Consider the following 27273-nt stretch of genomic DNA (forward strand, 5'->3'; position numbering starts at 1 on the left):
CAATAGGACAAAACATAAATTAGCCGTTTCAGCACGGCAAGGTTTGGCTGCCCAGAGCCCTTGTTCCCTTGCCTGGGGAGCTTCTATAGCAAAGCAATTCCCAATGAATAATTAGGCAGTCACTTCCATGGAAGTGAACATTATGTTGTTCAAAATTGCAGGTTCAGCGTGAGGCTGATGGCACAAAAGATTACAGGCTGAGCAGGATCAATCTCGGTGTGTTTGTGCCTGAAATGACTATTTCAAATGACAGAATTATTGCTGTTTTTCCAAGAAGTTTGTTCCTCTGCCTTGTTTGTGTGGGCTGCAGTTAATTTGCTCAAAGCTGCAGCTCAGCACAACAGTGGAGTCGGAAGGACTCTGTCGCTGGAGGACTTTGCTCTTCGCCCAGGCTTTTATGGCCTTGGCCCTGGATCAGGAACCTTCCCAGCCCGGCCCAGAACATGGGAATGGGGCAGAAACGGGGGATTTGGAGGTCGCTCAGAGGAGCACATGGCAGGGGCTTGAGTTTTTGGGAAGGGGTGCAAGGTTTGAAGGCCAGTCTCTTGCCTTTTCTGGTTAAACACTTCAGGTAACACCCCTGACCAATGTGGTTGTTCATTTGTGTTCTCAGATACCTGTTTGTTTATTTGGCTTGTCACCAGCTTTATTTTTTTGCCTGGGTACTTCTTGCTGTGTCTTTTGGGGTTTATTTGCTCCCTCAAAAGCAAAACAAAAAAAATCAATTTACTTAAATTACTGATTAGTTGGACAAAGTATATCGTTAAAATCACAGGATAATAGAATCCCAGAATGATTTGGATTGGAAGGAATCTTAAAGCTCATCTCACTCCACCCCCTGCCATGGGCAGGGACACCTTCCCCTGTCCCAGGTTGCTCCAAGCCCTGTCCAACCTGGACACTTGGACACTTCCAGGGATGGGGAGTCCACAACCCAGAGACACAAATGTAGCTGCCCTCTTGTTGTAAGTTTATGAATTATTGGTGAAAGTTCTCTTTTAGAAATATTAAAATACTGTTATACTTTCCACAGTCATGGTGAATTCAGTTCATAGTGCTTTTTAGGTTCAGGACTCGATGCAATTCCCAAGACTTATTGTAGGGAATTGGAACTTAGTTTAAGAGTTTCTTCAGTTCTTCAATGTTCTTGTGCTTCCCTCAAGAAAAGTCCCTGATCCCAAATACCTCTTTTCTAGTGCTGAAGCTGCTGACATATAAGATAGTTTGATTAGGCTGTGTGAATTCCTGCCTGGAACCAAAATGTTTTCTTTGTTTTTAAAAGAAATAAGTTCTGTCCTGCACTGACTCCAGAAGACTAAAAGCTTCTAAAGCAAGAGGGATGGGATATGTGTCCCAGCATCAGGAATGCTCTGCAGTGGGGTCATGACTCATCCTACCCCAGCCTTGTGGATACAGTTAATTACACATTTGTTGCCTTGATTGGTATTTGATTTGATGCTGAAAGCAGTCAGTGGAAATGATAATGATTTTACTGTTGAAATTAAAAAAATTGAGGCTGAGATTCCTGTCACAGTGTATAAAATATGTTTCCTCTTAGGTAACATTAATATATAAAACACAATTACTTTGCTGTCAGATACCGCAGTGATAATGACTAATAAAATAAAATGCACTGTCTGGGAATGGAAGTTTGTCAAATTGTGCTTTAAAGTCACATTGAAATCTTGCTTTCTGCTTAGTCTGGTCTTTTGGTCTTTTTATTTTCCTCTTCCCTCTCGTTTTTGTGGTGTTGGTGATCTCAGGAAAGGCGGAGGAGGTTTTCCATGTACCCTAAAGCCAGGGAGTTTGACTGCCTCGGGCAAGTGAGTCCATGGCAGTGATTTTTATCAATTAACTGAACTCCCTGCTAATTAACAGGGTCATCTCTGGCAGTGCTTGCCTTGCTGCTTTTCAGGGGAGGTGTCTGCTAATTAACTGTGGGATTTCCAGCCAAACACCCTTTCATTTGGGATCCACCATCGCTGCTCCCTGTCGTGTAACAGTTGTGTAATTGCTGACAGCTTTGATGAATATTAGGGAAGTATTTAATGTGCTTTTGACTTCATTGAGTAATTCAATATCTAAGAACAGGGTGTAGAACAAATCAGGGAGCAGGTGGTGAGTGGAGCTGTTGTTGGGCCGTGCTGGAACTGGTTGAAGCCGAGGGGAGAGCCCTGGTCTTGTGTTTCCAGCCTTCTCTGCTGGATCATTCTCTTTGTTTGTTTGGATTTTCCTTTATTGTAGAGGGAATCTGTCAGTTGGAGTGTGATTTTGATGGCTGTAAATCTTCCCTTTGCAGAAGTGCTGGATTTGGGTTTGTTTTGCCAACAGGGCTCTGAGTAATGAAGGGATTTTGGTGGAGTATTGAGCAATGTTTAGTTGACACTTTTAAAAAAAGAAAATCCAGCCCTTTCCATGGCCTAGTTTATAGTGACTGAAAAAAACTGGCACAGAGAACATTTACAAGTTGAAAATTAAACAGGTTTGTTTATAGTAGCCACGATCCAGTATTTAGCTGCCAGGATAAAAATAACCAGGACATGTGGCTGCAACATCCCAAGAATCTGCCTCTCAGCTGGGAAATGGGATGGGCACGGCCACAGGGGTGGCACAGCCAGCCTGGGGTGCTGGAGTTCACACAGGCATCTGTGCTTCTCTCCCAAATCTGCGAAATCCTGGTGGCACATTTCCCCCTGGAAATGTTCAAACTTCTGGTTCTTGCTGGTGAAAATCAGAAAATGGGAGGTGGGGGTGACGAGCAAGCAAGGAGTTACTCTCTTCTCTATTCCTTAAAGCCAGGTGAGTGATCCTTGCTCCCTGCCCCTCTCTCCTCTATCCCAGGGCCACCTTTCCCTGTCTTTCTGTATCCCAGTGCATCTTCCTGGGGCAGAGCCAAGCCCAGCTCAGCTGAGCAGTGCCCGTGGCAGTGGAAGCTGTGCCGGGAGCGGCTCTTTCACAGTCTCTGGGAACTGCTGCTCTGGTTGCTGTGCTTCCTTCTGTGCCTCACTTCTTTCTGTTCCTTTTCTCTCACCCTTTTTTAAGCTCAGGCTGTGCCTTGTGTTTTTTGAGGGCCAGTGCAGTCGGTGCCCTTGTCTGTCCCCAGTCCTGTAGCTGGGACTGGCAGCGCTTGCACTAAAAATCAGGGAATCCCAGACTGGTTTGGATTGGAAGGGACCTTAAAGCCCATCTCATTCTACGCCCTGCCATGGCCAGGGACACCTTCCACCAGCCCAGGTTGCTCCAGGCCCTGTCCAACCTGGCCTTGGACACTCCCAGGGATGGGGCAGCCACAGCTTCTCTGGGCAACCTGTGCCAGGGCCTCCCCACCCTCCCAGGGAAGGATTCCTTCCCAATATCCCATCTAACCCTGCCCTCTGGCATTGGGAAACCATTCCCCCTTGTCCTGCCCCTCCTGACCCTTGTCCCAAGTCCCTCTCCAGCTCTCTTGGAACCCCTTTAGGCACTGCAAGGGCTCTCAGGTCTCTCTGGAGCCTTCTCTCCTCCAGCTCTCCCAACCTGGCTCTAGGAGAAATCCCTGGTTTCAGGTGTGTCCAAATTGGACCCAAGCAAATACCTACAGCAAGAGCTGACTGAATGAACTCTGCTTTGCTGGAGACTCACTTCTTATTATATTTGGGAAAATGCTTGACAGGGGTTATGCCATCCATTATCAGTTTCTAAACAGTTTGGATTTCTGTGGCTCCAGGGTGGTTCTGGATTGCTGGGTACAGAGCTCTTAAAAGGAGATATTTTCAAAAAAGCAACTTAGCAGGTTTTCATTTGAACTTCCTATGATTCTAGAGGAACAACTGATTCTTTTATGCCTTGAAAAGAAAGGATGAAGTGCTGAACCTATAAAAGACAGAGGACCCTTTGCCTGTCGTAGCAGCAGGCAGTGCTGTGATGACTGAAGTACCAGTGGTGCTGCAGTTCAGTGTTCCTGAACAAAGGATTGGGATGCTGCAGGTGTCACAGCCTCCTCAAACACTTGGACAGGAGCCAGAGGGTTCCTGGGGGAGGAGGATGGTGGTGCAGGGAGTTGTCCTGCTCTTGAGAACTGTCACAGAATCCCAGAGTGGTTTGAGTTGGAAGGGACCTTAAAGCTCATCCCATTCCACCCCCTGCCATGGGCAGGGACACCTTCCTCTATCCCAGGTTGCTCCAAGCCCCGTCCAACCTGGCCTTGGACACTTCCAGGGATCCAGGGGCAGCCACAGCTTCTCTGGGCAACCTGTACCAGGGCCTCCCCACCCTTTATAGTAAAGAATTTCTTTGCAATCTCTACTCTCACCCTGCCCTCTGGCAGTTTAAATCCTCCCAAGATGCTCTGGCTGTCGAGGCACCCCCAGCCTGGCTTCCCCTCTGTGCCCTCTGCTCTGCCCTCAGCTCTTCCCACAGCTCATAGCTGCTCTTTTGAGTCGTGTCCCCGTGTGCCACCTGCTCTGCCCAGCCTGCCCCCTCCATCCTGCTGCTGCCAGGTGGCTGGGGGAGGACTTGAGGGCACAGCAGGGCTGGGGGATGTGGGACAGGATGTTGGGCTGCTTCAGAAGGACTCTGATACCATCAGAACCTGCTGCTTCTGCTTCCTGTGCCTGGCACTGGCGTGTGCTGCAGCTCCCCGGCTGCAGGGCAGGCACACAGGCTTTGTGTGTGTCCTGCAGGAAAGAAACTCAGTGGATCCCTAAAATAATTCTACTTTTCAGGTGCTGTGTTGAATTTTACCAGGGCAGTGTTTATCAGGAGTGATGGTTTTTCCCCTTTAACATCACTCAGGTTGTTGGGCTGCTCTAAACATCTTTTTCCTTTGATAGTACTTTCTGTAAAATGCATTGCACACTTGATAAGAGTCTCAAGCAGGGTTAGTTTGACCTCAGTTTGTCTTTTTTAAGTGAAGTCTTCCAGAGAGTATATTGGGAAGGAAAAGTCCACAGGAACATGGTGGTTTGACTTAAGCCCTTCAGTGATGAGTTGCAAATACTGTCTTTGAAAGATGATTAATTATTTTGATATTTTCTGGTTTTTTTCAGTCCCTTGCAGGGAGCCTGGAGGACCTTCAGTAGAGCTGCTAACACTGATGAGAGATCTTTTATGCCAAGGTAGGAGCTTTTTAGTGTTCTCAGAATATTTCAAATGCAATTTCTGTGAACACAGGAGTTGATAATGGATAAGTAAAGTTGTTGCACTAAGTGCTGTGTTCACTTATCTTTGTTTATGCTTCTCTCTCCTCACCACCCAAACTGTAAACTTCTGGATGAGCTGCTGAAACTTTTGTAAGAGGAGCAGCTAATTTTTGCATCAGGTTTCTGTCCTGAAGGGCCTCAGCCCTCCTCCCCCCCCACCCTCCCCCAGCTCCTTCCGCTGCTTGGGAAATACCCTCAAAGTTTTGCTTCTTCCTACCCCGATTTGGCCCCAGGGCTGCAGGAGGGTGAAGGATGATTTGTGCATTTAGGAGAGTGCACAAGGCTGAATAAAGATGCAGGTGAGTGGGTGCTCAGAGCCCCATTTCAGGTTACAACCCCACTTGTGTTTGCTTCCATCCTCTGGTCCTTCTCAGAGCCCCCCTGCCTTTCAGTTTTGCACATTAAAACAAATATCCTGCATCTTTTCTTTATTCAGCATCTGTTACCAGAATAGAGCCCTTCACTTTTGCCTCAGGAAGGAGCTGGGCATCTTGGGGCTGATGCTGTGAATAGATAAACATCCATTTCTGTGGCTTCCCTGGCAGGGTTGGTGACAGTTAGCAGCAGAGAAGAGATGCTCCTGTTAAAGAACAAAGAAAAGAGATTAATTCTGATGTATCAGCTGTTTCACAGTGTAGAAGCAAAGGTTTTTGATGCTTATAGATGACAGAACCCTACTGATTTATTGCCCTGCAGGTGCTGGGTGGTTTGGAGGGTCTGGCAGGGAAGGCAGGAGGGAGTTGCTGCTGCTCAGGGCAGTGGTGGGTTGTGTGACACGAGCTCTGTGCCCCGTGCTTGTCCTGCTGGAGCTTGGTGGGGCTCTGTGTGCCTGGGAGAAGGGAGCAGGAGCAAGGAGACACACTCAGCTTTTGCTTTATTTCTGCACCTCAGCGTTCAGAACTAATGAGAGCACTTTCACAACATTTACAGTTATTTTTTCCACGCTCCTTAGCGATCATCCTCTTTTTTTTGACTCCAAAGAAACGCTTAGCACCCATAATTTAATTCCATTTTGAAATGGAGCCCTTGCTTCACGGCATGTGACTCCACTCCAGGGAGCTGTGGAGGGAGATGAATGCTGCTGTGTGTGACTCTGTTTAGGTGGGCTTCAACAGTTGCCAAATGAAAAGTTGGCTGGGATGCAGCATAGTAATTTCTTGAGCACTCTATTCAATGTTGTATAAACAGATAACATTAACATACTCGTGAAAGAGCTACAAGATAATTAAGATGTGTGGGGTTTGCAGTAATGAGGCTCGTGTGGTTCAGGATCTTGGTTTCCTGTTGCACCTGAAAAAAAAAAAAAGTCAGCAAATACTGTAGACAAGAAATGAGAAGTTAGTCTTGTACTGCTCCCAGCTGAAACTTTCCCACAAGTGTTTTTTACTATAAATAAGAAGTGAAAGAGTTCACAGCTAAATTTAACCCTTAGCTTGGTTGCTTCCCAAGTTTTCCTTGCTGGAAGTGACTGTGGAGCTGGAGGAGGAGGAAGATAAACTGGATCAATAAGTTGCATTTGTGCTTTATAAAAAATGCCTTTTAATTTCTAGGGATGATCAAGGGGGAAATAATTGTTAATTGGACTTTCCCTCTCCTCCCCATCCGAAATCATGATTTTTGGAAGAAAGGAAGTGTTACTTCTCAGGGAAATGTTCAAGCAGAAGAGCTCACAGTTCCAGAATTTTAGCCAAACCCACTGTAAATGTCCTAGAGTGCCTAGACCTCACTGGCTCTGAGACAGTTTCTGGAAAACCCCTTTCAGTTTGACTTGGTTTCACAATTTTCATGAAGTTAAGCAACTGCAGCTCACATGGGCTTCAAGAGTTGAGGAAAAACCTCCTCAAGGTGCTTAAAATGATGGGCTGCACTGATAACTTCACCTTCATTCCCTCTCTGAGGCTTGGGTGAGTGAAGGGCAGCTTTGCTACATGACTCAGCATGGGCAAGTCCTTTATTTCTGTTATTCTGACTCAAAAATGAGCTTGAAGTCGAGCTGAACTGGACACAGAATTTGTGTGTCTCTCTCCAGCTGCATGTGGGATTTTTTTTTGTTTTTGTTTAAACCTGTACTTGTGTCACATTTAGACCATAAAACAGGCTGTGGTTGAGGGGTGAGGGATAAATGAGGATGTTTAGGGAAGGTCTCAGTGTTCAGCAGCTGGTCCTGATGCAGCTCTGGCAGGGACTGGAGATGGTTGAGCAGCAGCACGTGGGTTTCCTCTTCATCCTCTGTTTTCCAGCTTCCCTTGGGAATTGAAATGATAGAACCTGCCCCCATTTAATGATTATATAAAATCCTGAAACACAGATTGTCAGGGAGTTCTCCACACTGCAAAGCTAAAAATACAATCCCTGCTCTCCGCAGACCCGCTAACGGCAGTCGACAAGGTGATACATTTCTCTATCAAACTCCTTGGAATATGCTTTTATTTTTGAAGGCTGTAGCCAGTGAACCCATAAATCCTGTGGTAACGTTGGTTTGAAATGCCTTTGAGGAGTGGAGCTTGCCCAGGCTCCTTGCACTCGAGGCTCTGAAGCCTTACTTGGGAAGGAAGCTCTGTCTCGCTGGGAAGGGGGAATTCGCTGCTGAGGTCATTGTTTGCTTGAGCTCCGTGGCTCGGGACAGCCCAGCCTGCCTTCTAATGTAAACATAGTGTAAAATGTTTATCACCAGCTTTGTCATTTGCCTTATTTGTCAGGGACTCTGGAGGAGAATGAGGAGTTTTCTGGTGCTGCGCGGGGAGTCGAGGGAGTCGCAAGATTTCCATAAAAAGGCAGAGTCGGTGCTTGGGCGAGCAGAGAGGTTCTGCCTTGGCAGCCCTGCGTTGGGGCTGACCTTTTCCAGAGAGAAAACACTGACCTAAATCCTTCCCTGCTGGGAGTGGAGAAGAAACCTCTCAGTTGCATCTTTCTGATCTAATTTCCTTGTCCAGCACTCGGTGGTTTGTGCTGTGAAATGCTGAGGCAGCAGAGGACGCGCAGGGGGAGCTGGAGTGGGCACGTGTGGCTGTGCCCTGTTTGTACCATGTGTGCCCATCCTCTTCCTCTCTGAGCACCATCAGGCTGAGCTTTGGGCATCTCATATAAATTGGGGCTGTCAGAGGTGCCACCTGAGTGTCCAGGTGGAAAAATAAAAACCATAACTGTGCATAAAGACATCCTCATTCTCAGGACTGCTTGCTGAAGGGACATGTTGCTGCTTTCAGGAGACAGTGCCCTGAATCCACCTGTGTTTTTAACTGGTTTTTTTCCTGCTTTGCAGATTGTTGCTGTCTGAACAGGCCACACCATGCGTGAGTACAAGCTGGTGGTCCTTGGTTCAGGAGGTGTGGGCAAGTCCGCTTTGGTGAGTTTTGGGGAGCAGTTCTCAAACTGACACCCCAACTTCCAACTGCCTCATTGCAGACCATGTTATTAATGCATCAGGAGATCTGTAGGACTTTTAGTACGTGCCATGGCTTCACTGTTGCACTGCTGAGAGAGCTGAGGAGGTGTGTCATGATTTTGGAGAGGGGATTAATCACTGTTGCAGTAGCATTTCATGTCTGCTTCCTGCCTGGGTGTTGTGTTGTAAAACACTGAATGTCCGTGGCCAAGTATTAAAAACCCAACCTACACTGGAACAGCAAGTGAAGTCTGGCTGTGCAGTGAAGTAGAATAATGGAATTAGGGGTGGTTTCAGCCCTGCACACCTTGAATGCTGCGTGTTGTCCATCCTGAATGAGCAACCTGGGCTGAAAAATGAGAATTCCCCTCCAGCCTGTGGGCAGTGCAGAGGGAGAAGCAGAGTGATGACACTTTGCACTCCTTAAGTGCTTGTGTTTGTTTCTAAGAAGAGGTTTACATAGCAGAGTTGATAGTCAAGCCTTGTTAGAGGGATTCCTGTCACCCATTTATCACTAATCAGTCCCACAGCTCCCTGCAACAAGAAAGGCAAAGAACTGGTCAAGTGTAAAGTTATCTCCAACAAGGAACTGCCCTGTGTTCCTTGTCACAGGGGGTGATAATGGCTGAGCAGCCTTTCATGTCCTGCACCCTTGTTTATTCTGCTGATACAACCAGGTAATAATCCTGGTAAATCACCTGCAGAATCCAGATGAACAGGAGGAAAGATTATTCAGTTGTGTATCAAATTTGAGGTACTCTCTGAGATCCCATCCTAATCTTCACAAGGTGGAGGCATAATTTCTTTATAAGCTCTGTTCTTCCACACCAGCTTAAGCAATCTGTGTTACTTTTTGCACCAGCACCTCCTTGATTATCTCACTTTTGTTATGTAGCATTGACAGGCTCACTGGGTAAAAGAGGCCACTTATTAACATGCTGTACATAAGAATTACTCAGTATCTGACATACCTGAATTTCCTTATTTGCCATTTGAAGTCTGAGTCAGCACCATCACTGCCCTTTTTTAACAGCTGAAATGCAAATACTCAGTCTGGTAAACAAAAGTTAAATTCTTTTTGGCAGTCTGGGTGCTAAATCAGCATATTTTGTAATTCATATGCAACAGAGATCCATTATGTTTGTAACAGCACACAATAAGTGCCAATTAGCAGCTGAGAGTGGATAATATTTAGCTTTCAAGGTAACTGTTTGCTTATTTACAAGGAGTAGTTACAAGGTGGGATTTAAAATAATATGGAGGTCACTTTAAATTTCGTTCTTCCAACTGTATGAACTGAACTGTCCAACAAAGAGGTTGGTGTTGATTTTCAGTTCTGTGTTTTCATGAGAGTGGGGATGACAATATGATGTTGTTTTACTGCAGATCCTCCTTGTTTTAACTCTTCTGTGCCAGTATGATGCTGATTGTGCTTTTGGTAACGATGGTGGAATAGGAGAAAGCTTTCACAGTTATTAAGGCACAGTTATTTTGCAACTTTTGTTTCCTGTTCAGCAGTTTTCTCCCCATTTCTGAGGCTAAAAATGCTCTGGAGTAGCAGTGGGTGACAGTATTAGAAGAGTGTCCAATTGTTCAGAGTCTTACTTAGAACTGGAAACTAAAGTTTGGATGCAGAACCCCAAACTAAGGGAAAGTTGTGTAAGTCTTGGAGCTACACATAACCCAAAACCACCCCAGATTTGTGTCTTCTCCCTTGGCCTTTCTTTTCAGCTATAATCAATAAAAATAAAGTTCATCAGAGAGTAACAGTCTTACATAGCAAAATAGGCTGTGGATTAAGGTGAATATAATCACACTTAGGATTGTAATTGTTGTCTGTGTGAACACACAGCACCAGTTGAGAGAACAAAAGTTAGGACAGTGATTTATCAGCAATAACCCATTTTGAGAGGAGAATACATGGGTTCAGGTAATTTTCATTCAGTGTAGTGCTGTATTTGCAGATATAGAATAAGTTTTGTGGGTGTTATAAAAGAAAGGTTCAGTGTTGTGAGTGATTTGTTGGATTCTCACACTCAGGGCTCACAAAGCTCCCAAAATAAAGTGCTACAGATGTGACCAACTCCAGTGCTCATGTGTGAGCCTCCTGGCAAAGCCTCCTGGTCAGCAGCTGGGCTAACCTAAATATCCTAAAATGCTCAGTAACAGTCCTAAAATACAATCTGTAACCTACAATTCTTGCTGTGGGGTTTTATTGTTGATATAACCCCGTCATCCACATTCAGTGGTTTCTTACTAGGACGATTTTGCTGAGATCTCTTATCTCAGGCAAACTGGGACAGCTGTTCAGTGTGACAAGAAAATACCAGAGAAGCTGAGACTTTGATCATTAGAGTGTAAAATATGTTTATTTAGTGATATAGAATGATTTTTAAATGGGGTAGATTGTCCTAGAAGTCGTTTCTTCTTATGTTAAAAGAAAGCAAATCGTGAGGAACTGCTCAGTTTCCAACAAAAGGTGTGTGAGAGGAGTTGAGGGAATGGCTTTAAGCTGAAGTAGGGTAGATTTAGATTAGATTTTTTTAGGGAGAAATTCTTCCCTGTGAGGCTGGGGACACCCTGGCACAGGTTGCCCAGAGGAGCTGTGGCTGCCCCTGGATCCCTGGAAATGTCCAAGGCCAGGTTGGACAGGGCTTGGAGCAACCTGGGCTGGTGGAAGGTGTCCCTGCCCCTGGCAGGGGGTGGCACTGGGTGACCTTTAAGGTCCCTTCCAACCCACACCATTCTGGGATTCTTTGTTCTCCATTGTCTTCTGCCCAAACAAAACATGATTTCTCTAAACAGGGAGTGAATTTGCAGAATTTGGGTATAAAACTTGTGGAAAGTTCAGTTGGCAGAAGGTGTTTGGTGTGGTGGTTGGTTTTCCAGAGACAAAACGAAGCACTGGGATCTCAGCTCTTAGTTTGACAAACAATTACCAATATCAGTGAAATATTCAGACACTCCTGTGCTGTTCTACTGCAAATTGTTGTAGGTGAGGGTGAAAAGGGAAAGGGAGCTTTGCCTACAGAGAAGGAAAACTGTGGCCAAAACACCCTGGGATGTCCAGAGTGGGGCCACATCCATGTGACAACTCGGTGGGAAGTGTTTAGAGTAGATTTGCTTTGAATAATTATATGGGGAAGAAAGATTTCCCCTTTGGACTGAGTGGTGTCTCCTCCTTTAATGGTTTAACAGAGATTGAGTGGCTGGAGGCTCTCCAGGTGTCACTTGTCTGTGCTCTGGGGGTTTGATCCAGAGCAGCCCCACTGTGGCTCTGGGATGATTTGGACCAAAATGTGAGTTTTCCACAGTGGACAGGTTGCCAGTTCTTCTGATGAAATTTCAGGTCTTCCATATTTGGTGGGTTTTTGTTCTTCTGAAGTCCCAGGCACTGGAGTAAAGGCATTTTTGAGGGTATCATCTTTTATGAGAAAAGCAAGCAGACAGTTCACATGCAGAAAAGTTTTGAAAAGGTGCTTGAATAAAGTGATCTTAATGGAACAGAAAATACACAAATTCTATTTTAAAAATTGAAATTTTATATGTCTTTTTTTTCTGGTCCCCACTATTAAATTGTAACAGTGATTTTTTTTGTTACTTCTTGGTAAATGTTTTGTGTTCAGTTCACTTCATTTTTTTTCCTTCTCTCCTTTCTCCCCAGACTGTACAGTTTGTTCAGGGAATTTTTGTTGAAAAATATGACCCAACAATAGAAGATTCATACAGAAAGGTAAAATACCAGCATTTTTGTTTCTTTCAAGTCTCACAGAGCTTTCTTTTTAATAATGCAACAAAAGCTTGTCAGGATGAGAAGGGTCTTTTCCGAGGAAACATCCTGTGTGCTTGGAACAGCAGAAGGAAGGGGATGCATGGGAAAGCATCAGCCTTGGAAATGGTTTCATGCAGGTAGTTTCCTTTGGCTTTCCAGAGTATTTTACTGGCTTAGGGCCTCTGAATGCAATCAGACAAATGTGTCAGCTCCTGGAAAGCTGAATTATCAGGGCACGATGATGCCATGAATTGGGCTGTTTCCTAACTTAGTTAAACAGGAAGATTAAATCTCCATTACTCCATAAAACAAGAGCTTTCATGTTGTGTCTCTGATGACTGGGGGCAGTTTGAGGCTGCAGCTTCTCCCCTGTTTGCTGTTTATTCCTCAGAGGTTACTACACCTGCCCAGAGAGAAAGTTGGTGTTTTTTCCTGCACCATCACTGATTTCCACCTGTACTGGGCCATGAGCTGTGCTGGTGGCACTGCCCATCCTCCTGCCAGGGCTTCTCATTGATGCCTGGGAACAGCAACAGCTCAGCCCAGGCAGGGTCAGGCTGTTGCTCAGCCCTGTTTGCTGTAATTTGATTTATAGTTACTTCTTCAAGACAGAAATGTGTCAATATTTGCCCTGTGTGTGCTCTGTAGACATTGTTACACAGGATATATCCCTCTAATATATCAGGTTGTATTGCTGGAGCACAGCACTTGCCTTGTGTTCTCTTTCAGGAATGGCTGTTTTGCCACTTAATTCAAACATGTTCTGCTTGCTTTGAAGGATATGGAATTCTTTGGGGCTGTTCAGGGTTGGAATTGCTGAGCAGGAGTCCTTGTCAGGATCCCTGAGCTGTGGTCTCTACTTAATTCCATCCACAGAGCTGCTTTCTTCACTGCACTGATGTCAAGTGACCCATTGTTTTAGGGATTAGCATAAATGTCACCATCATTAAAGGCACCAAAACATAAAACAAAAAACGTTTTTGCCCCGTGACAATCAAGTGTAAATTGTGGGATCAGTTCTGCTGTTAAATTTACTTGACTCTCCTGGAAAATTACCCTTGTTGGATCTGAGAAACTTCCCAGTGAGTGGAAGATTTGCAAAGTCTGACTGTGAGGGGCCTGAAATATTTTGCTTTTTCTTTTCTTCCTTTCCTCCCTTCTCCCCCAGCAGCAAAGAAAAATTCAAGTTCTGACGTCCCTTGATTTGGGAGAGTGGATTAAGTTGGGATATTTACAATCTCACTTAAGTTGAGATGTTTACAGTGAGCTGCTCATTTAAGCCTTTATAATGAAGGGAGTCCTGGAGCATGTGAGCTGACCCAAATGCTTGGCTTGGGGCATAATTAATCCTCTAAAAGCAGTGCTGCTCAGCCCTGGGGAAGTGCAGGTGCCTGGCTTGCTTAGGGAGGTCTTTGTGGCAGGGGTAAAAATGAAGCTGAGATTCCTCCTGCCCCTCCCATTTCGGATATTTTAGTTCTAAGTGTTTGTCTCTTCCCTTTTTTTTTCCCCAGCAAGTGGAAGTAGACTGTCAACAGTGTATGCTTGAGATCCTCGACACAGCAGGGACAGTAAGTCTTGTTTCTTTTTCTGATGGCTGTGGAGTTTCTTTGTTAAGAACCATAATCCTGCCCAAGCAAAACCAACAAATCAGCTGCAGTGATTTAAATGGAAGGATTTTGTTAAATAACCCACACCCAGGGTGGTGAATGAGCCCCTCCAGTGGTGGTGCCCCAGTGCTGGGACACAAAGGTTGGTGCCTCCTGTGCCACTCACCTTTTCTCTGCCATCCACTGTCGTCTGCTTTTCAACACTCTGGCACAATTTGAATTCTAAACATTCATTTTTCGAGTGGCCAGAAGCCACAGACACAGACTGAAGCCAATCCCAGGCACAGGAATTGCCTCCCACGTGTCACATCAGCCTGGTGGCACCTCCCTGGCACTGCCTGGTGCTGCTTTGGGAGGCCCACGTTGTCCCTCCAGCAGCTGGGGTGAGTCCCTTTGCTGTGCCAGTGTCACCTGCAGCCCTGCAAAGCCCTGGCACTGAGCAAACAAACCCTGTGATGGTCGAGTGAACATCACAGGAGGGGAGGTCCTGCTCCCTAAAAGTTGGATTTATTTGGAAAGCTTTGAGAATGACCAAGAGCAGAGGCAGGAATCGTTGTCACTGGTGACATTCCTGTCCCAGGCTGGGACAAAGGCAGCTCTGAGCTGGGACACACTGTCCAGCCTGCTCTGGCATTTCACTGCATTGAACCTCTGAGCTAGAGATGGTTGGAATTAAACTGTGCATGTTCAGAGGTGACCAGGCAGTACCTTCCACGCAGCAAATCCTGAGTGTGTGGCACTGTTTCCTTGTATGAGAGGAAAAAATTTGAATTTCCACTCCCTGTCTGTTGTCTGGGGAATTGATTTGATGGCAGACTGGTTCTTAACACCTTATCAGCAAATAAATGCAAGATCACTGCAAAATATATCACCCAAATCTAAATACTTTGTGGTTGGGACATACAACAGTCCATCTGCAGAGATGTTTATTGCTACTCTTTGTATAGAAGAAAGCCTTTTGTCTATTGGGGGAAAAAAAAAACACAAAGGGAAAGAGATGTGTTAATGCTTTTATTAAATTTCCATGCTTCAGTGGATTTCTGAGAGGGGAAAATATGTAAATCCACGTTGTGTGACACTATATTCTCTCCTCCAGTATAATAGAAGTATTCCTTTGTAGCTGCTCATCAGCTGCATTCACTGGCTAATTACTTTAAAAAAAAATATTTGATTACAGGAGCAATTCACAGCCATGAGGGATCTCTACATGAAGAATGGGCAAGGGTTTGCACTAGTATATTCTATAACAGCACAGTCCACGTTTAACGACCTACAGGACCTGCGGGAACAGATTTTACGGGTTAAGGACACTGAAGATGTAAGTGGAATATTTTTGTTTTACTTCTGCAAATGGTTAAGAAGTGTTTGTGATAAACATACAGGGTTTGGAGAGCGAAGTTTCTTTCAAAGAATGTTCTTGGTTTGTGTTGAATTAAGTTCCCTCAGCGTTGTTATTTCAGTGTTGTTGTTTGAGGCCCCACACCTGCTAAGGGGCATCATGAAACCAGATTTTCCCATGTCCTGGAAGTCTGACAGTCTTTGGAATTGGTGGGTGTTGATTGAAAACAACATTATGTCTTTTTTCTCCTTTTAACTCCTTTCCAGTATTTGCATTTTCTTTCTTCTCTGTGCTTTAGCAAAGTTAAGGAAAAATAACAGTTGAGCTCTCTGCTGCTGATGTTGTTGGTAGATCTGCAGCTGTGGAGACTTAACCTCGCTTTTCCCAAATGTATGAAGGGGAAACTGAAGTCCAAAGCTGCCACATTTCCCAGAGGTCAGCTGGGAATTCCCTGGAGCAGGGCAGTGCTGTTCCCTGTGCCCTCAGGGGCACGTCAGGAGCCAAGCTGATGAACTGCAAATAGAAAGGAGTGGTCAACTTAGTGACCAGGCTGTGCTGTGTCCTTTCAGTGTCATTAGGATTTTGGAAATCACTGAGTGTTCCTTGGGTTTCATGTCTCCCTGTGAGGGGCTGGGGAGCTGGGCTGGGAGCCTGACCCTGGAGTGGCCCTGGGTCTTGTGGCCTGAAGTAGAGATTCCCTTGGAGTCATGGAATTGTTAAGGTGGGAAATGACCTCTGGGATCATCAAGTCCAGTCAACCCAGCAGCACCACCACGTTCACCACCCTCCCTGCAGCTCTGCAGCCTCCTGGTGTGTGGGCTCTACTTTTATGGGACTTTAGGTTGTTGTATGAAAACGTGCTTGGCCCTTTCTGAAGGAAAGGAGGATGTTCAGGGCTCTGTGGCTCCTGTGACACGTGTGTGTGAGCAGGGATGGTCCAGCTCTGCCCTGCAGCTGTGCCTGTCCCTGGCAATGGCACTGGGAGCACCCTCACAGCCCGAGGGTGCTCTCAACAGTTTTCTTCAAAGGAGGTCACAGAGTTGCATGAATTAAATAATTAAGACTCTGTGAGAGTCTTAGCCAGTGATGCAAGGTTGTAATTTTAGTTGCTTAAAGCCCTTTTTAAAATAAGGAAAAATTACATGTAGATGGTTTGCATTCAGTGCTGTTGGACAGAAGAAAACCATGCACCATATTTCCAATTCAGGCCCCAACTCCTGGAACTCCTTGGTGGGCCCTGAGTTCCTAAAGGTGGGATGCAGGTGAGGTTCCAGGTGGCTTTTGCCATGGAGGCTGTGTGGGAACCCTCTCTCTGTGTAAGCATCCTCCAAAAGAAGCTGGGAATGCATTCAGGTGTTTGCCCTGAGGACTGGGAAAAAGGTTGCCCATGTTTTTCCACTGCCAGCTCCAAAGTGTCCCCTGCCTTTGCTGTGGATCCCTCCAGGGTGGTTTGGGCTGGGCTGGGCTCCCACAACTCTTGCCCACAGGGCCAGGACACCTATTTAGGCCAAATCCTGGCTAAGCCACGTGTGTTGTAGTCAAATCTCCACCCAGGGAAAGGCAGTTGGAGCCACCCAGGGCGACCTCCCAGGGCAGCTGCTTCCCTGGGCTCCTCCTCGTCCCACAGCCTGGTTACCTGGCTTTGCAGGGCTTTGCTTCCCTCCTTGGTTTAACAAGCTGAACTGCTATTTATGCCAAACTGCTTTTCATTTAGGCAGGGATTATTCTGGGGTAAATCCCTGGTAACAGGAGTCCTGGATTGGCCTCACTCTCTGGAGGGAATTTGCCCCCTAAGCTGGGCAGGTTCATCCCATAATGGGCACTGTGGCTTTCCTCTTTACTTCAGTGATTTAATTCTTAAAATGCATTTATTTCTTTTGTGATAGGGGGATGTTACTCATTGAATCCAAGCTTGAGAACCTTTTGAATGTTTAAGCCACATTCTGCTGAGTTACTACCTACACTCCTTCCTGTAGGTAGTTTCAGAATGTGTCTTTTTTAAAGTCCCAGTGCATAAACCATTAAATTATCTATGTCTGGCAAAGTTTAAATTCCAATCTTCTACGTGAAATACTAAATGATCAGAAGGTAGTTGTCCATCAAAGTCCATTTTTGGCTCTGTGATAAACAATTAATACCTTTTGAAATAACCTTATACAGAGTTTCATGTCTTTCAAATCTGTACTACTTACCCATCACTTTTTGCCCTATTATTTCACACCTTCATATGCTTTTATTTTTTTGCTGAACAAACACATTTTCACGTTTTGGTATGAGAAAATTTCTCATAACCATCTAGAAAACAGTAAGGAAGGGGATTAAGCTGATATAGATGTAAATATCCCGTAGATCTCTGATTTGAAATGAGCTTTTTTGAATTTTTTTTTCGTCTGTACTGTGACTCCCAAGTTCCTGATGTTGTATGTAAAACTTTAGTTCTCAAAAATAAAAATGTGATCATTTTCTAATGGGTTTTAAACACAAAAATGAATCCTGAGCGTGGCTGTGTCGGGAAGAGACTACAAATACTAACATTGAAGTCGATTAAAAACACACAGTGTGTTGCAAATTACCAAAGGAAGCGGATAATGATTTATTTTCCAGCTGGAAAGTGCTCATTTTCTGTTCAAAGAATGAAATGTCTGAGGAAATGGAGCGGGTGCACACCCTGATCAGCAGTTCTTTAGGGTTTTTTTTTTGCTCCTACCCCGGGTAAGGGAAACAGGATGCTGCTGATGCTGCTGCTGAGGGCACGTCCTGCTGTGGTCTCGCCTTCAAACCCCTCTCAGCTGGGGCTGTCTCCTCCCCTGAGGTCTGTGGGGTGCAGGATGTGTAAAAGCAAATTCAGCATTCCCCTGGAACCTGCAGTGCTCAGGTGCACAAAGTCCTGAACTCTGGGGGGCTGCCCCTCAGGTGGGGCTGGAGCTGGGACCCCCTGGAGGGACAGGCAGTGAGTGGGATCAGGCTTGGCATCGTGTGGGTGTGGAAATGGCACCTGAGAGGAGGTGGTTTCAGTTGTTATTGAGAGATTTTGGGGTGTTTTGAGTATTTTTCGTTTGCTTGTTTGAGGTCTTAGAGGATCCCAGCCTGGTTTGGGTTGGGAGGGATGTTAAAGCTCATCCAGTTCCACCTCCTGCCGTGGGCAGGGACCCCTTCCACTAGCCCAGGTTGTTCCAAACCTGTCCAACCTGGCCTTGAACAGTTCCTTTTCTACCTGTTTGTGACATGTTTGTGACATGTTTCAGAGAGCTGTGGGAGAGGCTGTCTGAAAACAGAGAAAGCCTTCTGAAATGATCTATCAGGACATTCTCTCTCTACAAGTCTTAGTGCTGGTTTTAACTGAGCTTTTTGCCTGATTTCTTTCTGCTGAGAGAGTTTTAACATCTAAACATGACTGAGGAGAGCAAGTCTAGAAAAGAGCCCCCAGCTTTTCTGTTGCCCCTTGTGCCATTTATGAGGGGGGTGCTGGGCAAGATGTGTCAGGAGTTGTCAGGCTGGAGCTGTGTCAGGGAGGCTCAGGTTGGATCTCAGGAAAAGGTTCTTCCCCCAGAGGGTGGTTGGCACTGACCAGGCTCCCCAGGGCAGTGGGCACAGCACCAAGGCTGCCAGAGCTCCAGGAGGGTTTGGACAACACTCTCAGGGACAGGGGGGGATTTTGGGGTGTCCTGTGCAGGGCCAGGAGCTGGACTGGATGATCCTTGTGTGTCCCTTCCAGCTCAGGACATTTTATGGTTCTGTTATTCCTTTCCCTGCTGCCTGATGCCAGCACGTGGGTAATGAGCATTTACTGCAGCCAAGGTCCTTTTCCTACTGTATTAAATGTCTGGGTTTCTACAGGATGTGTCACCAGGAATATGGCTTCCCCAAGGCACTTTTTTCCTCATGAAGGAGCAAGAAGGTGACTCACCCAGACACTTTAGAAAGCCAGTGGCTTAAGGAGAGGGGCAGATGCCATTTCATCATTGTCTTGAACAAATCATTTGCCTGTATTTGCATGATGAGTCCTTTGAACTTATATCAAGTGTTTGTTTTGATACTGGGTGAGATTACTTTTGGGAAGTGATGTGCTTTCAGGAACTGAGCTGGTGGGTGGTCACGAGCTGGGCATTTTAATTATTCAAAGCTAATAAATATCAAGCAGTGTTTGTGCCTTTTGTAGTGAACATCCTGTGTGTGTGTGTGTGCAAAACATGTCAGGGGGATGAGATTGCATTGGGATGGGAAGGGCAGGTGGGCTTGTGCTCAGGGCTGTGGGAATACTTGGCTCCTTTTTATTCCACATCCAGGGCAGTGATTTTTAAAGGTGTTTCCATTTATTATTGTGTGGTTTGACAAGACAGGTCAAAGGGGCTGAAACATAGAATATATGCCTGAAAACACGTGCTGTGTGTGCTGTGCAGACAGAAGTTGTCTGCTGTTGGCAGCAGCTCATCCTGCTGTCACAGGGAAGCCCTGAGATGAATTTCAGGAGTAAATTAAGTTTTGCACCAGAATGGTGTCGCAGAAAATAAAACCTCACTGGCTTAAAATTCTGCTGAAACATTATCATTGGGGTTTACATGTGTTTAATTTAGTGCCCCAGGGTGTCTGTGCTGTGCACTTTGTTCAACCCTTTCCCAGCAGGCACCTGAATTCCAGCCTGGTCCATCAGCTCTGCAGAGCTCCTGATTGTCAATGTTTTTCATACTTGATGCTGTATTTTTCCTGCTTTGTTTCCTCAGTCTGTGAGCCAGTTGTGCAGCCCACACTGTACACAAACTTGATGTATCTCTCCTTTCTTCCTTGTTCCTCTGCAGGTTCCCATGATTCTGGTTGGCAATAAATGTGACCTGGAGGAAGAGCGAGTCGTTGGCAAAGAGCAGGGCCAGAACTTAGCAAGACAGTGGTGTAACTGTGCCTTTCTAGAATCATCTGCAAAGTCTAAAATCAACGTAAATGAGGTAACTCAGCTGCTCCCCTGCCTTTCTGACTCGAATGTGACATTAAACCAACACATCTCTCTCCTAATTGGGAAGATTCAGGGTGATTCTGAATTCTCAGCCTGAGAAAGGTTTGCCATGCAGTGTATTTAGCTACTTTCTGTTTGTTTTAAGGAGATCTGCTCCTTTTAGTCTGTAGAGGGTTTGTGACTTTCCAGGTAAGAGTTTTCTTACTGGGAATAGCAGAGGGTCCTGAACAAGCCTGGTGAGCTGGATGACTCTCAGCTCAGATAAACTTTATCTGCAAACTGTATTTCTTCAAGATAACTGCTGCTATTCTGGACGTGGGTTATGCCCCATTGTGTTGCTTGTGTAGTGCTGGCTGGTTTTGAAGTATTTGCATTTCACATTCCTGCTCCGTCTGGCTGCTCGAGGAGTCTCCCCATCTCTCTAAGCTACCAGCTCTCTAAGACTGTGCCCAAACACAGATCCAAGCAGCTCCCTAACTTTAAATGAGCTTAAATGAGCTTGGCTCTTGCCCTGGAGTGCCTTCTCCTGCCTCCTGGGGCCGTGGGGTTGTGCTGAGGGAGCTCTGCTCTGCGCAGGGCCCCAGGTTTTTATTCAGCGCCGCGAATTATCTGCCTGTGACAGAGGCCAGGTTTGCAGGCACAAAAGCTAAGGTGACCCCGTGCAGCGAGGCTGGTTTGGTGCCAGCAGATAACTGGGAGCGTTTAGGAGGCTGGGAGATAAGCAGGAGCAGCAGGATCTTGGCCTGGGCCCAGGGCTGGGTTGGCAGCCGGAGGGACGTGCCTGCGCTGCATCGAGCCGGTTCAGAGGGAAGGGAGCTCCAGGCTGCAGGAATTGCAGCTTCTGTGGCTGGGATTAGCCTGGCTGGAGAGCACTGATCCAGCCCAGGAAACAGGGCTGAGCCACACTGCTGCCAGGAGGGGTTTATCTGGGGGTGTGTGGCTGAGCTGTAGTAAAACTGTGGCTGTTAATGAAGGACCGAGCGGCTCTGCCCTCAAACACCCCCCAGAGCTGAGTTATTTGTGTTTCTGCAGCTGGTGGTGTAACACTGACCTCTCATCAGCCAAAGGTGCCTCAGCCCAGGGTGGGAAAGGGGATTCTGTGGTGGGCAGAGCCCTGAGCTGTCCCAGCTTTACATCCCCCCATCCCTGACGGGTGAATCCCGGGTCTCCCCGTTTCCCCGCAGCCTCCAGTGAGATCAGATCACAGAGAGGAAAACGATTGTCTGGAAAACTAGCTTCTGATTTCATTGTGATCTTCATTTTTCTGGGTTCCTGCCAGTTTATGTTGTCTGGTTGTGAAAAGTGTAAAAGCTGAGGAAATCAAAAGAGGAGAAACACTGTGAATGAAGCAGCTCGGTGCTCTGGTTGTTTGTCCTGCTGGCCTGTGGGCTGAGGGAGTGTTGGCATTACTGTGGGTTTTGTTTTTGCTTTCTTGCTACTTTTGGACTTTCTAAGCCTTGTTAAAATCTGGGTGAAGGGTGCTAAATTTCTATGTGCATTTGCTGAATGTGAATCAAACCTTTCATCCAAATAATAAAGCTTTTAATCCAGAGGGTGAGTCTTGGTAGCAGCACATCAAGTGTCCTTCTGGTGACCTCTGAGATGTTCTTGCCATCTGAACCACACTGACTTTTTTAGGGATGGTGGCATTTCTGAAACCTTGTTGCAGACTCCTGTACTCACAGTCAGTACTGGCACTTAGATAATCCAATTTATTACAAAGGAAAATCCTAAAATTTCCAGTTGTTACATTATGCTATAAACTGTTTCTTTGTCTTCTGAATTTCCTTGGAATCAACAAGAATTTGTGAGCTTTCAGCCACTCCAGGAAGGGAAAAAAGTAAACAAGGACAAGGGTGGAGCCTTCTGAAGGTTGAAATATTTCTCCTCAGTGCTGTGAACCCAGCTCCAAGCTTTTTTGCAAAGCTCATTTCGCTATAAATGGGTTGAGTATTGCTGGGAAAACAACTCACAGCAAGAGCCTTCACAAGAAACTCGTCTCTGCAGCTGAAAGAGGGCCCTGTAATCGTCCCCTCCTGGAAATGTCGGAGTTCAGGGCAGATGTTTGGAGGGAGAAAGCCAAGGAAAAGGGCTGCCTGCCCTTTCCCTGCAGTGGGAATACACTGCTGCTGGTGGAGCAGTGCTCTGCAGACACTCCCCAACCCGAGGATGCCAGTGAGAAGATGATCCTTAAGGATATTATGCCAGTCTTAAAAACCCTTTTGTTACTCCCTGTTTTTTTCCCACTTTTCCAAAGTAGGGGAATCGTTTCCATTTCATTGCCAGGCTCTTCTGAAGCCTTTGGTCATGATAAACTGAGTTTACAGCTCCCTTATGTTCTGCACACTGGTGTGAGCTCTGTGTCTCTTGTTCCATAAGCAGCTGCTTGAGAAACATGGCTTAGTAAATTCAAGCACTTTAATTGAATTTATGCAACTGCAGCCACCAGGAAAGAGTGGCAGCTCCCCAGCCTGCCTCAGTTGTGACACTTGGTGTTTTATCACTTGGGTTTTTCAGCTTGTGTTTTTCATTTTCAGATCTTTTATGACCTGGTCAGACAAATAAATAGAAAAACACCAGTGGAAAAGAAGAAGCCTAAAAAGAAATCATGTCTGCTGCTTTAGACTCCCATCATGCAGCAGCTCTGAGCCAGGTAAGAGGGGTCTGAATTCTACCTGTGGCTCAGGTGAGCTACTCCTAACAGAAAGGACTCTCTCCCCTTCCCTCTGCTCCTTTTCCTTCTGTCTGCTGCCAGATAGGGAATTAAAAAGTCACTTTTGCTGACTGGCAGAGAAATACCTGCTTCTCTCCCTTTCCCTTTTTGCTTGGGTTGATGAGTGTGACAGAGCAGGAGCTTCCTTTTGACTCTCCTGCAGGTTCTCCCTCTGGGTTGTGACAGGGAGCTCTGAGCCCCCATGGCTCAGTTTTGCTTCCTTTTCATCCCCTTGATGGCATTTGGTAGCATCTGTGGAACTTCTGTTACTGTCTCAGTCCCGGGTGCTTTGGGGACAATTAAAATTGGGTTGGGTGGGATGTGGCTTTCAGTGGCACAGAAATAAAAAGCTGCCCACCAAAAAAAGAAAAACAACAAAAAACCCAAACACACACACACAAAAAAAAAAAAAAAAACCACCCAAAAAAACACCCCAAGGTTGGACAGAGCTAAAAATAATCTTCCTGTGTATCTTGGCAGGGAACTCTGTGTGCTTACAGCTGTTCTGTCATGCTCCTGAAAGGAAACAGCAGCTCTGTAGCTCCAGGTTTTGGACAGAAATATCCCTGTTTGGAGGCAGAGCAGGGAGCTGGGTAATGGCCCATCTCTGCCACGTGTCTGTGTCACCATGGGCTGCACAGGCTGTCACCTCAGGAGGGTTTCTGTGACCCAGCAGAACCTCTGTGCTCTGTCCTGTAGTTGATCAGAAGGCACAGTGAGCTGGCAAAGCAGCTCAACTGCCCTTGTCCTACAGCATTTAAGACAAAACCGTGGTCTTAGAAGGATTTTGGGGATGAATTCCTCTGAAGTCCATGCTGTAGGTGGTCATTTGGGCAGCCTGGGTGTGACTGAGCAGCAGAGGTGGAGCTGTGCAGGTGACCTGGCTGCTGATGGGCTTCCCTGGGGGATGAGGCTCTTACCTGAGCTCTGGGCTCCAGAAAACAACAGCTCAGGGCTGGGGGGGAACAGTGGCTTTAGGAACAGAAATGGAAGAGTCTTAAGTGGTTTTTCCTGTTGCTCAGGTGATCATCTGAATTGAGCTGGTGTGGTGTCAGGTTCCCCAGCCCAGGATGGGACCTGCTCAGAGCTGGACTGGCACAGCTCTGCCTGGGATCCTGCACACAAAGCCCAGCCCAGCAGCAGCCTGGCACTGCTGAAGGAGTTCCTGCATTCAGTCAGTTATCCCAGAATGGTTTGGGTTGGAAGGAACCTTAAACCTCCTTCCACCCCCTGCCATGGGCAGGGACACCTTCCACCAGCCCAGGTTGCTCCAAGCCCCGTCCAACCTGGCCTTGGACACTTCCAGGGATGGGGCAGCCACAGCTTCTCTGGGCACCCTGTGCCAGGGCCTCCCCACCCTCTCAGGGAAGAACTACTTCCTCACATCCAACCTAAATGTCCCCTCTTCCAGTTTGAACCCATTCTTCTTTGTCCTGTCCCTGTATAAAAAGTCCCTTTTCCTCCTTTTTAGAAGGCCCTTTGGGCACTGGAAGGGGCTCTGAGATCTCCTGGAGCCTTCTCTTCTCCAGGCTGAACACCCCCAGCTCTCCCAGTCACTGCTGCCCCTTCACTGACTCCTGCCCATGCCCCCAAATCCGCTCTGGATGGTCAAAATCCCACAGTGTCTCCCTCACTCTTCCCAAATCTCTTCCCAATTCCCTGCCTGTTGTTTGCAGCTGGATTAGTGCTCAGGTCTTTGGACTCATTAGGCTTTAAGAGCACCTCAGAAATACAAAAGCTGAGATCCCTCCCCCCCTAAATTGTCCATCCCTGGGGGAATTCCAGCCCCCTTTGCCTGTCTCTGCCTCACAGGGTGGGTGCTCCAGGGGCACTGGTGTTATCACAGCAGTGACACACGGCTGCCAGTTGCTTGTCACTGCTTTGTGGCCCTGATAAAACAAGAATATCTTTCTTAGAATTATGCTTTCCAAAGTCTCTTTGCTGTCTGTACCCAGGAACAAACCCCAGTTCTGGGAAAAACAAGCTCTTCTGCTGAATTTCTGTGTGTTTTACCAACCTGGGCACGGGAAACTTTCAGGCCTTTGGGGTCATTCATCTCATCAATAAAATAAAAAAATATCCCTCCACCATCTTTTTTTTTTTTTTTAATTTAATTTTATTATATTTTATTTTATTTTTTCCTTTCTCCAGATTGCAGGAATGAAGAACTGTTGCCTAAAAATGGAAAGTGCCAGCATTCCCGACTTCAAAAACCTTATGGAAATTAATGACATATCGGAAGAAGCTTCTCCTGTTTTTTTTTTTTTTTATATACTACGAGAAGAATTTAGATCTTAAAAAAATGGTTTGCACACACAGTCCCTGGAAAAAAAAGAAAAAACAAACAAAAAAAAAAAGGCAATTGCTCTGTGTATATCTCTTGGAAATTTAAGCCAATATTCCTCCTCCTTTGCAATAGCAATTAACAGATGTGAAAATAAATATAATTGACTCTAGTGTATGATTATCCCAAGGAGCATGGATGCATTTCAAATGTTAGAGATTGCTACTATAATTAAAATTTCATATTGACCATTTTATCATCATTTCTCCCCATCAAGCACTAAAAATGTTCCACTGTTATATTTTATATCTATAACTATAGATATATATTATGTGAAATCTCCCTTTGAACTCACCACAGCAAATAACTTTTTGAGTCATTGACTTCATTTTATATTTAAAAGTTACAAAATATCATTATTTTCATTCTGCCATTATATTCTAATTAAAAATGTTTGTGCATAATGCTTTGGAAAAAATGGGTCTTTTATAGAAAAAAAAAAAACCTGGGATAACTGATTTCTATGGCTTTAAAAGCAAAAATATATAATATACTAAACCAACTCTAATATTGCTTCTTGTGTTTTCCTGTCACAGATTAAATTACAGCTTTTATGAATGATTAAATTTTAGTACATTTTCATTTTTTTTGTTTCTGTGTTTTTGTTATGGTTTCCAGACTTTTGGGTTGTTTTGTTGTTTTTTTTTTTATCCATGTTTTGTGAATTCCTCTCCCATCCTGGCAGAGTTTGTCACGACAGACCCCGCCCTGTCCTTGCCTCTCTGGGTTGGACGTGTACAGAAAGTACAGCAGGCAACTCTAAATTAATTTGGTGCGTTCTTCTGGTTGTTTAAAGGTTGTATTTCTGCTGGAGACATTTCCTCTGTACACTTATTTTTTGCTATGTACAAATTTCGTGCTGTACCAAGGCCTGACTTTGACAATGATTTTGGTTTCACCCCTTGTTTGGGGACAGTCCCTGTTTTGGCTGCTGGTCCCTGATCAGCTAAAAGGGTTTTTTTTTAATTTAATTTTGGGTTTGTTTCTTGTATATTTTTAATTTTTTTTTAAATACCTGTTGGTTTCATAAAGCTTCAAGGAGCAGGATATGAAGAGAGCCGGGGGTGCTCCATCCTCCTGTCTGTGTGCAAGTCAAAGAGCCTCCCGTGGGACCCAAATCTCTGGAATTCCAACTCTCTGGAATTCACACAGGGCTGGGGGACTTGCTCCTGCTTCGCTTCTGAGTAAGTGAGAAGAGAAGTGTATCTTCACAGTGGAGAAAACTCAGGCCAGGCCTTGTCCCGCTGGTTTAAACGGGAAATCAAAGTGTAACAGATGTTCCTGGACCCGCTGTAGAGTTTTACTGGAAACCAGGGGGGGAGAAATTTCTATAAATAGGTTTTTTTCTAAAACTGTGTTCCTGATGCAGCTGTTGAATTATACAGAGATCCCAGTTTCTAAAAGCAGCCCAAATAAGACTGGTTGAAAACATCTGGATAATGTGAAAACATCTGCCTAACTTACAAGCTACTAGGACAAACATAGTTACTTTAGCTGGTTGTCTTCAACCTTCCTCTGTGCTTCCTTTTTCGGGAGGAGCAGGAGCATGGTGTTTGCAGGTTGGTTATCTTTACTAAATGTAAAAATATTTTAGTAATAAAGTAATTTTAATGAACGTGCCGATTGCTAGATGTGTCTCTTCTGTAAAACCAGAAACTTAAAACCTTAATATTTTTATTTTTTTTTTTGAGATGCAGGGATGGTAGGGAAGGTGATCAAAATAATCTCTTTAACAAAATAGTCTCGTTTTAGAAATGTGAAACCTCATCTCAGAAATGTGAATCTTCATTTTATAAACTTTTATAAAACCTCCAGTGTGTTTTCTTTGGCAGAACCAGCTGCTGGCAATGCTGGGGGTGCTCAACCTTCTGGCACTTTTCCACCTCACTTCCCAGCCTCGTGTCTCCCAGTTTAACTGGATCTTCCCGCAGTTTAACTGGTCAGGCTGGTGAAGGCAGGTCCAGCCTCTCCAGTGGCATTTTTTC

At 45.6% G+C, this 27273-nt stretch overlaps 1 protein-coding gene across 3 annotated transcripts in view; it reads left to right on the forward strand.

Moving 5' to 3' along the window:
* The window catches only part of RAP1A (RAP1A, member of RAS oncogene family), a 39101-nt gene extending 12198 nt beyond the window's left edge, over nucleotides 1-26903 (forward strand). For all 3 annotated transcript variants that reach the window (XM_064635745.1, XM_064635747.1, XM_064635746.1), the window contains exons 2-9: nucleotides 5028-5096; nucleotides 8443-8526; nucleotides 12230-12298; nucleotides 13849-13905; nucleotides 15122-15262; nucleotides 20080-20223; nucleotides 22769-22884; nucleotides 25096-26903. In XM_064635745.1, the coding sequence (XP_064491815.1) occupies nucleotides 8470-8526; nucleotides 12230-12298; nucleotides 13849-13905; nucleotides 15122-15262; nucleotides 20080-20223; nucleotides 22769-22855 (555 nt within the window). In that variant the 5' untranslated portion in view covers nucleotides 5028-5096; nucleotides 8443-8469 and the 3' untranslated portion in view covers nucleotides 22856-22884; nucleotides 25096-26903. The remainder of the gene's footprint in view (nucleotides 1-5027; nucleotides 5097-8442; nucleotides 8527-12229; nucleotides 12299-13848; nucleotides 13906-15121; nucleotides 15263-20079; nucleotides 20224-22768; nucleotides 22885-25095) is intronic.
* Nucleotides 26904-27273: the final 370 nt, after the last annotated feature.

Source organism: Pseudopipra pipra, chromosome 25 (genome assembly GCF_036250125.1).
Source record: "Pseudopipra pipra isolate bDixPip1 chromosome 25, bDixPip1.hap1, whole genome shotgun sequence".
Taxonomy (NCBI): Eukaryota; Metazoa; Chordata; class Aves; order Passeriformes; family Pipridae; genus Pseudopipra; species Pseudopipra pipra.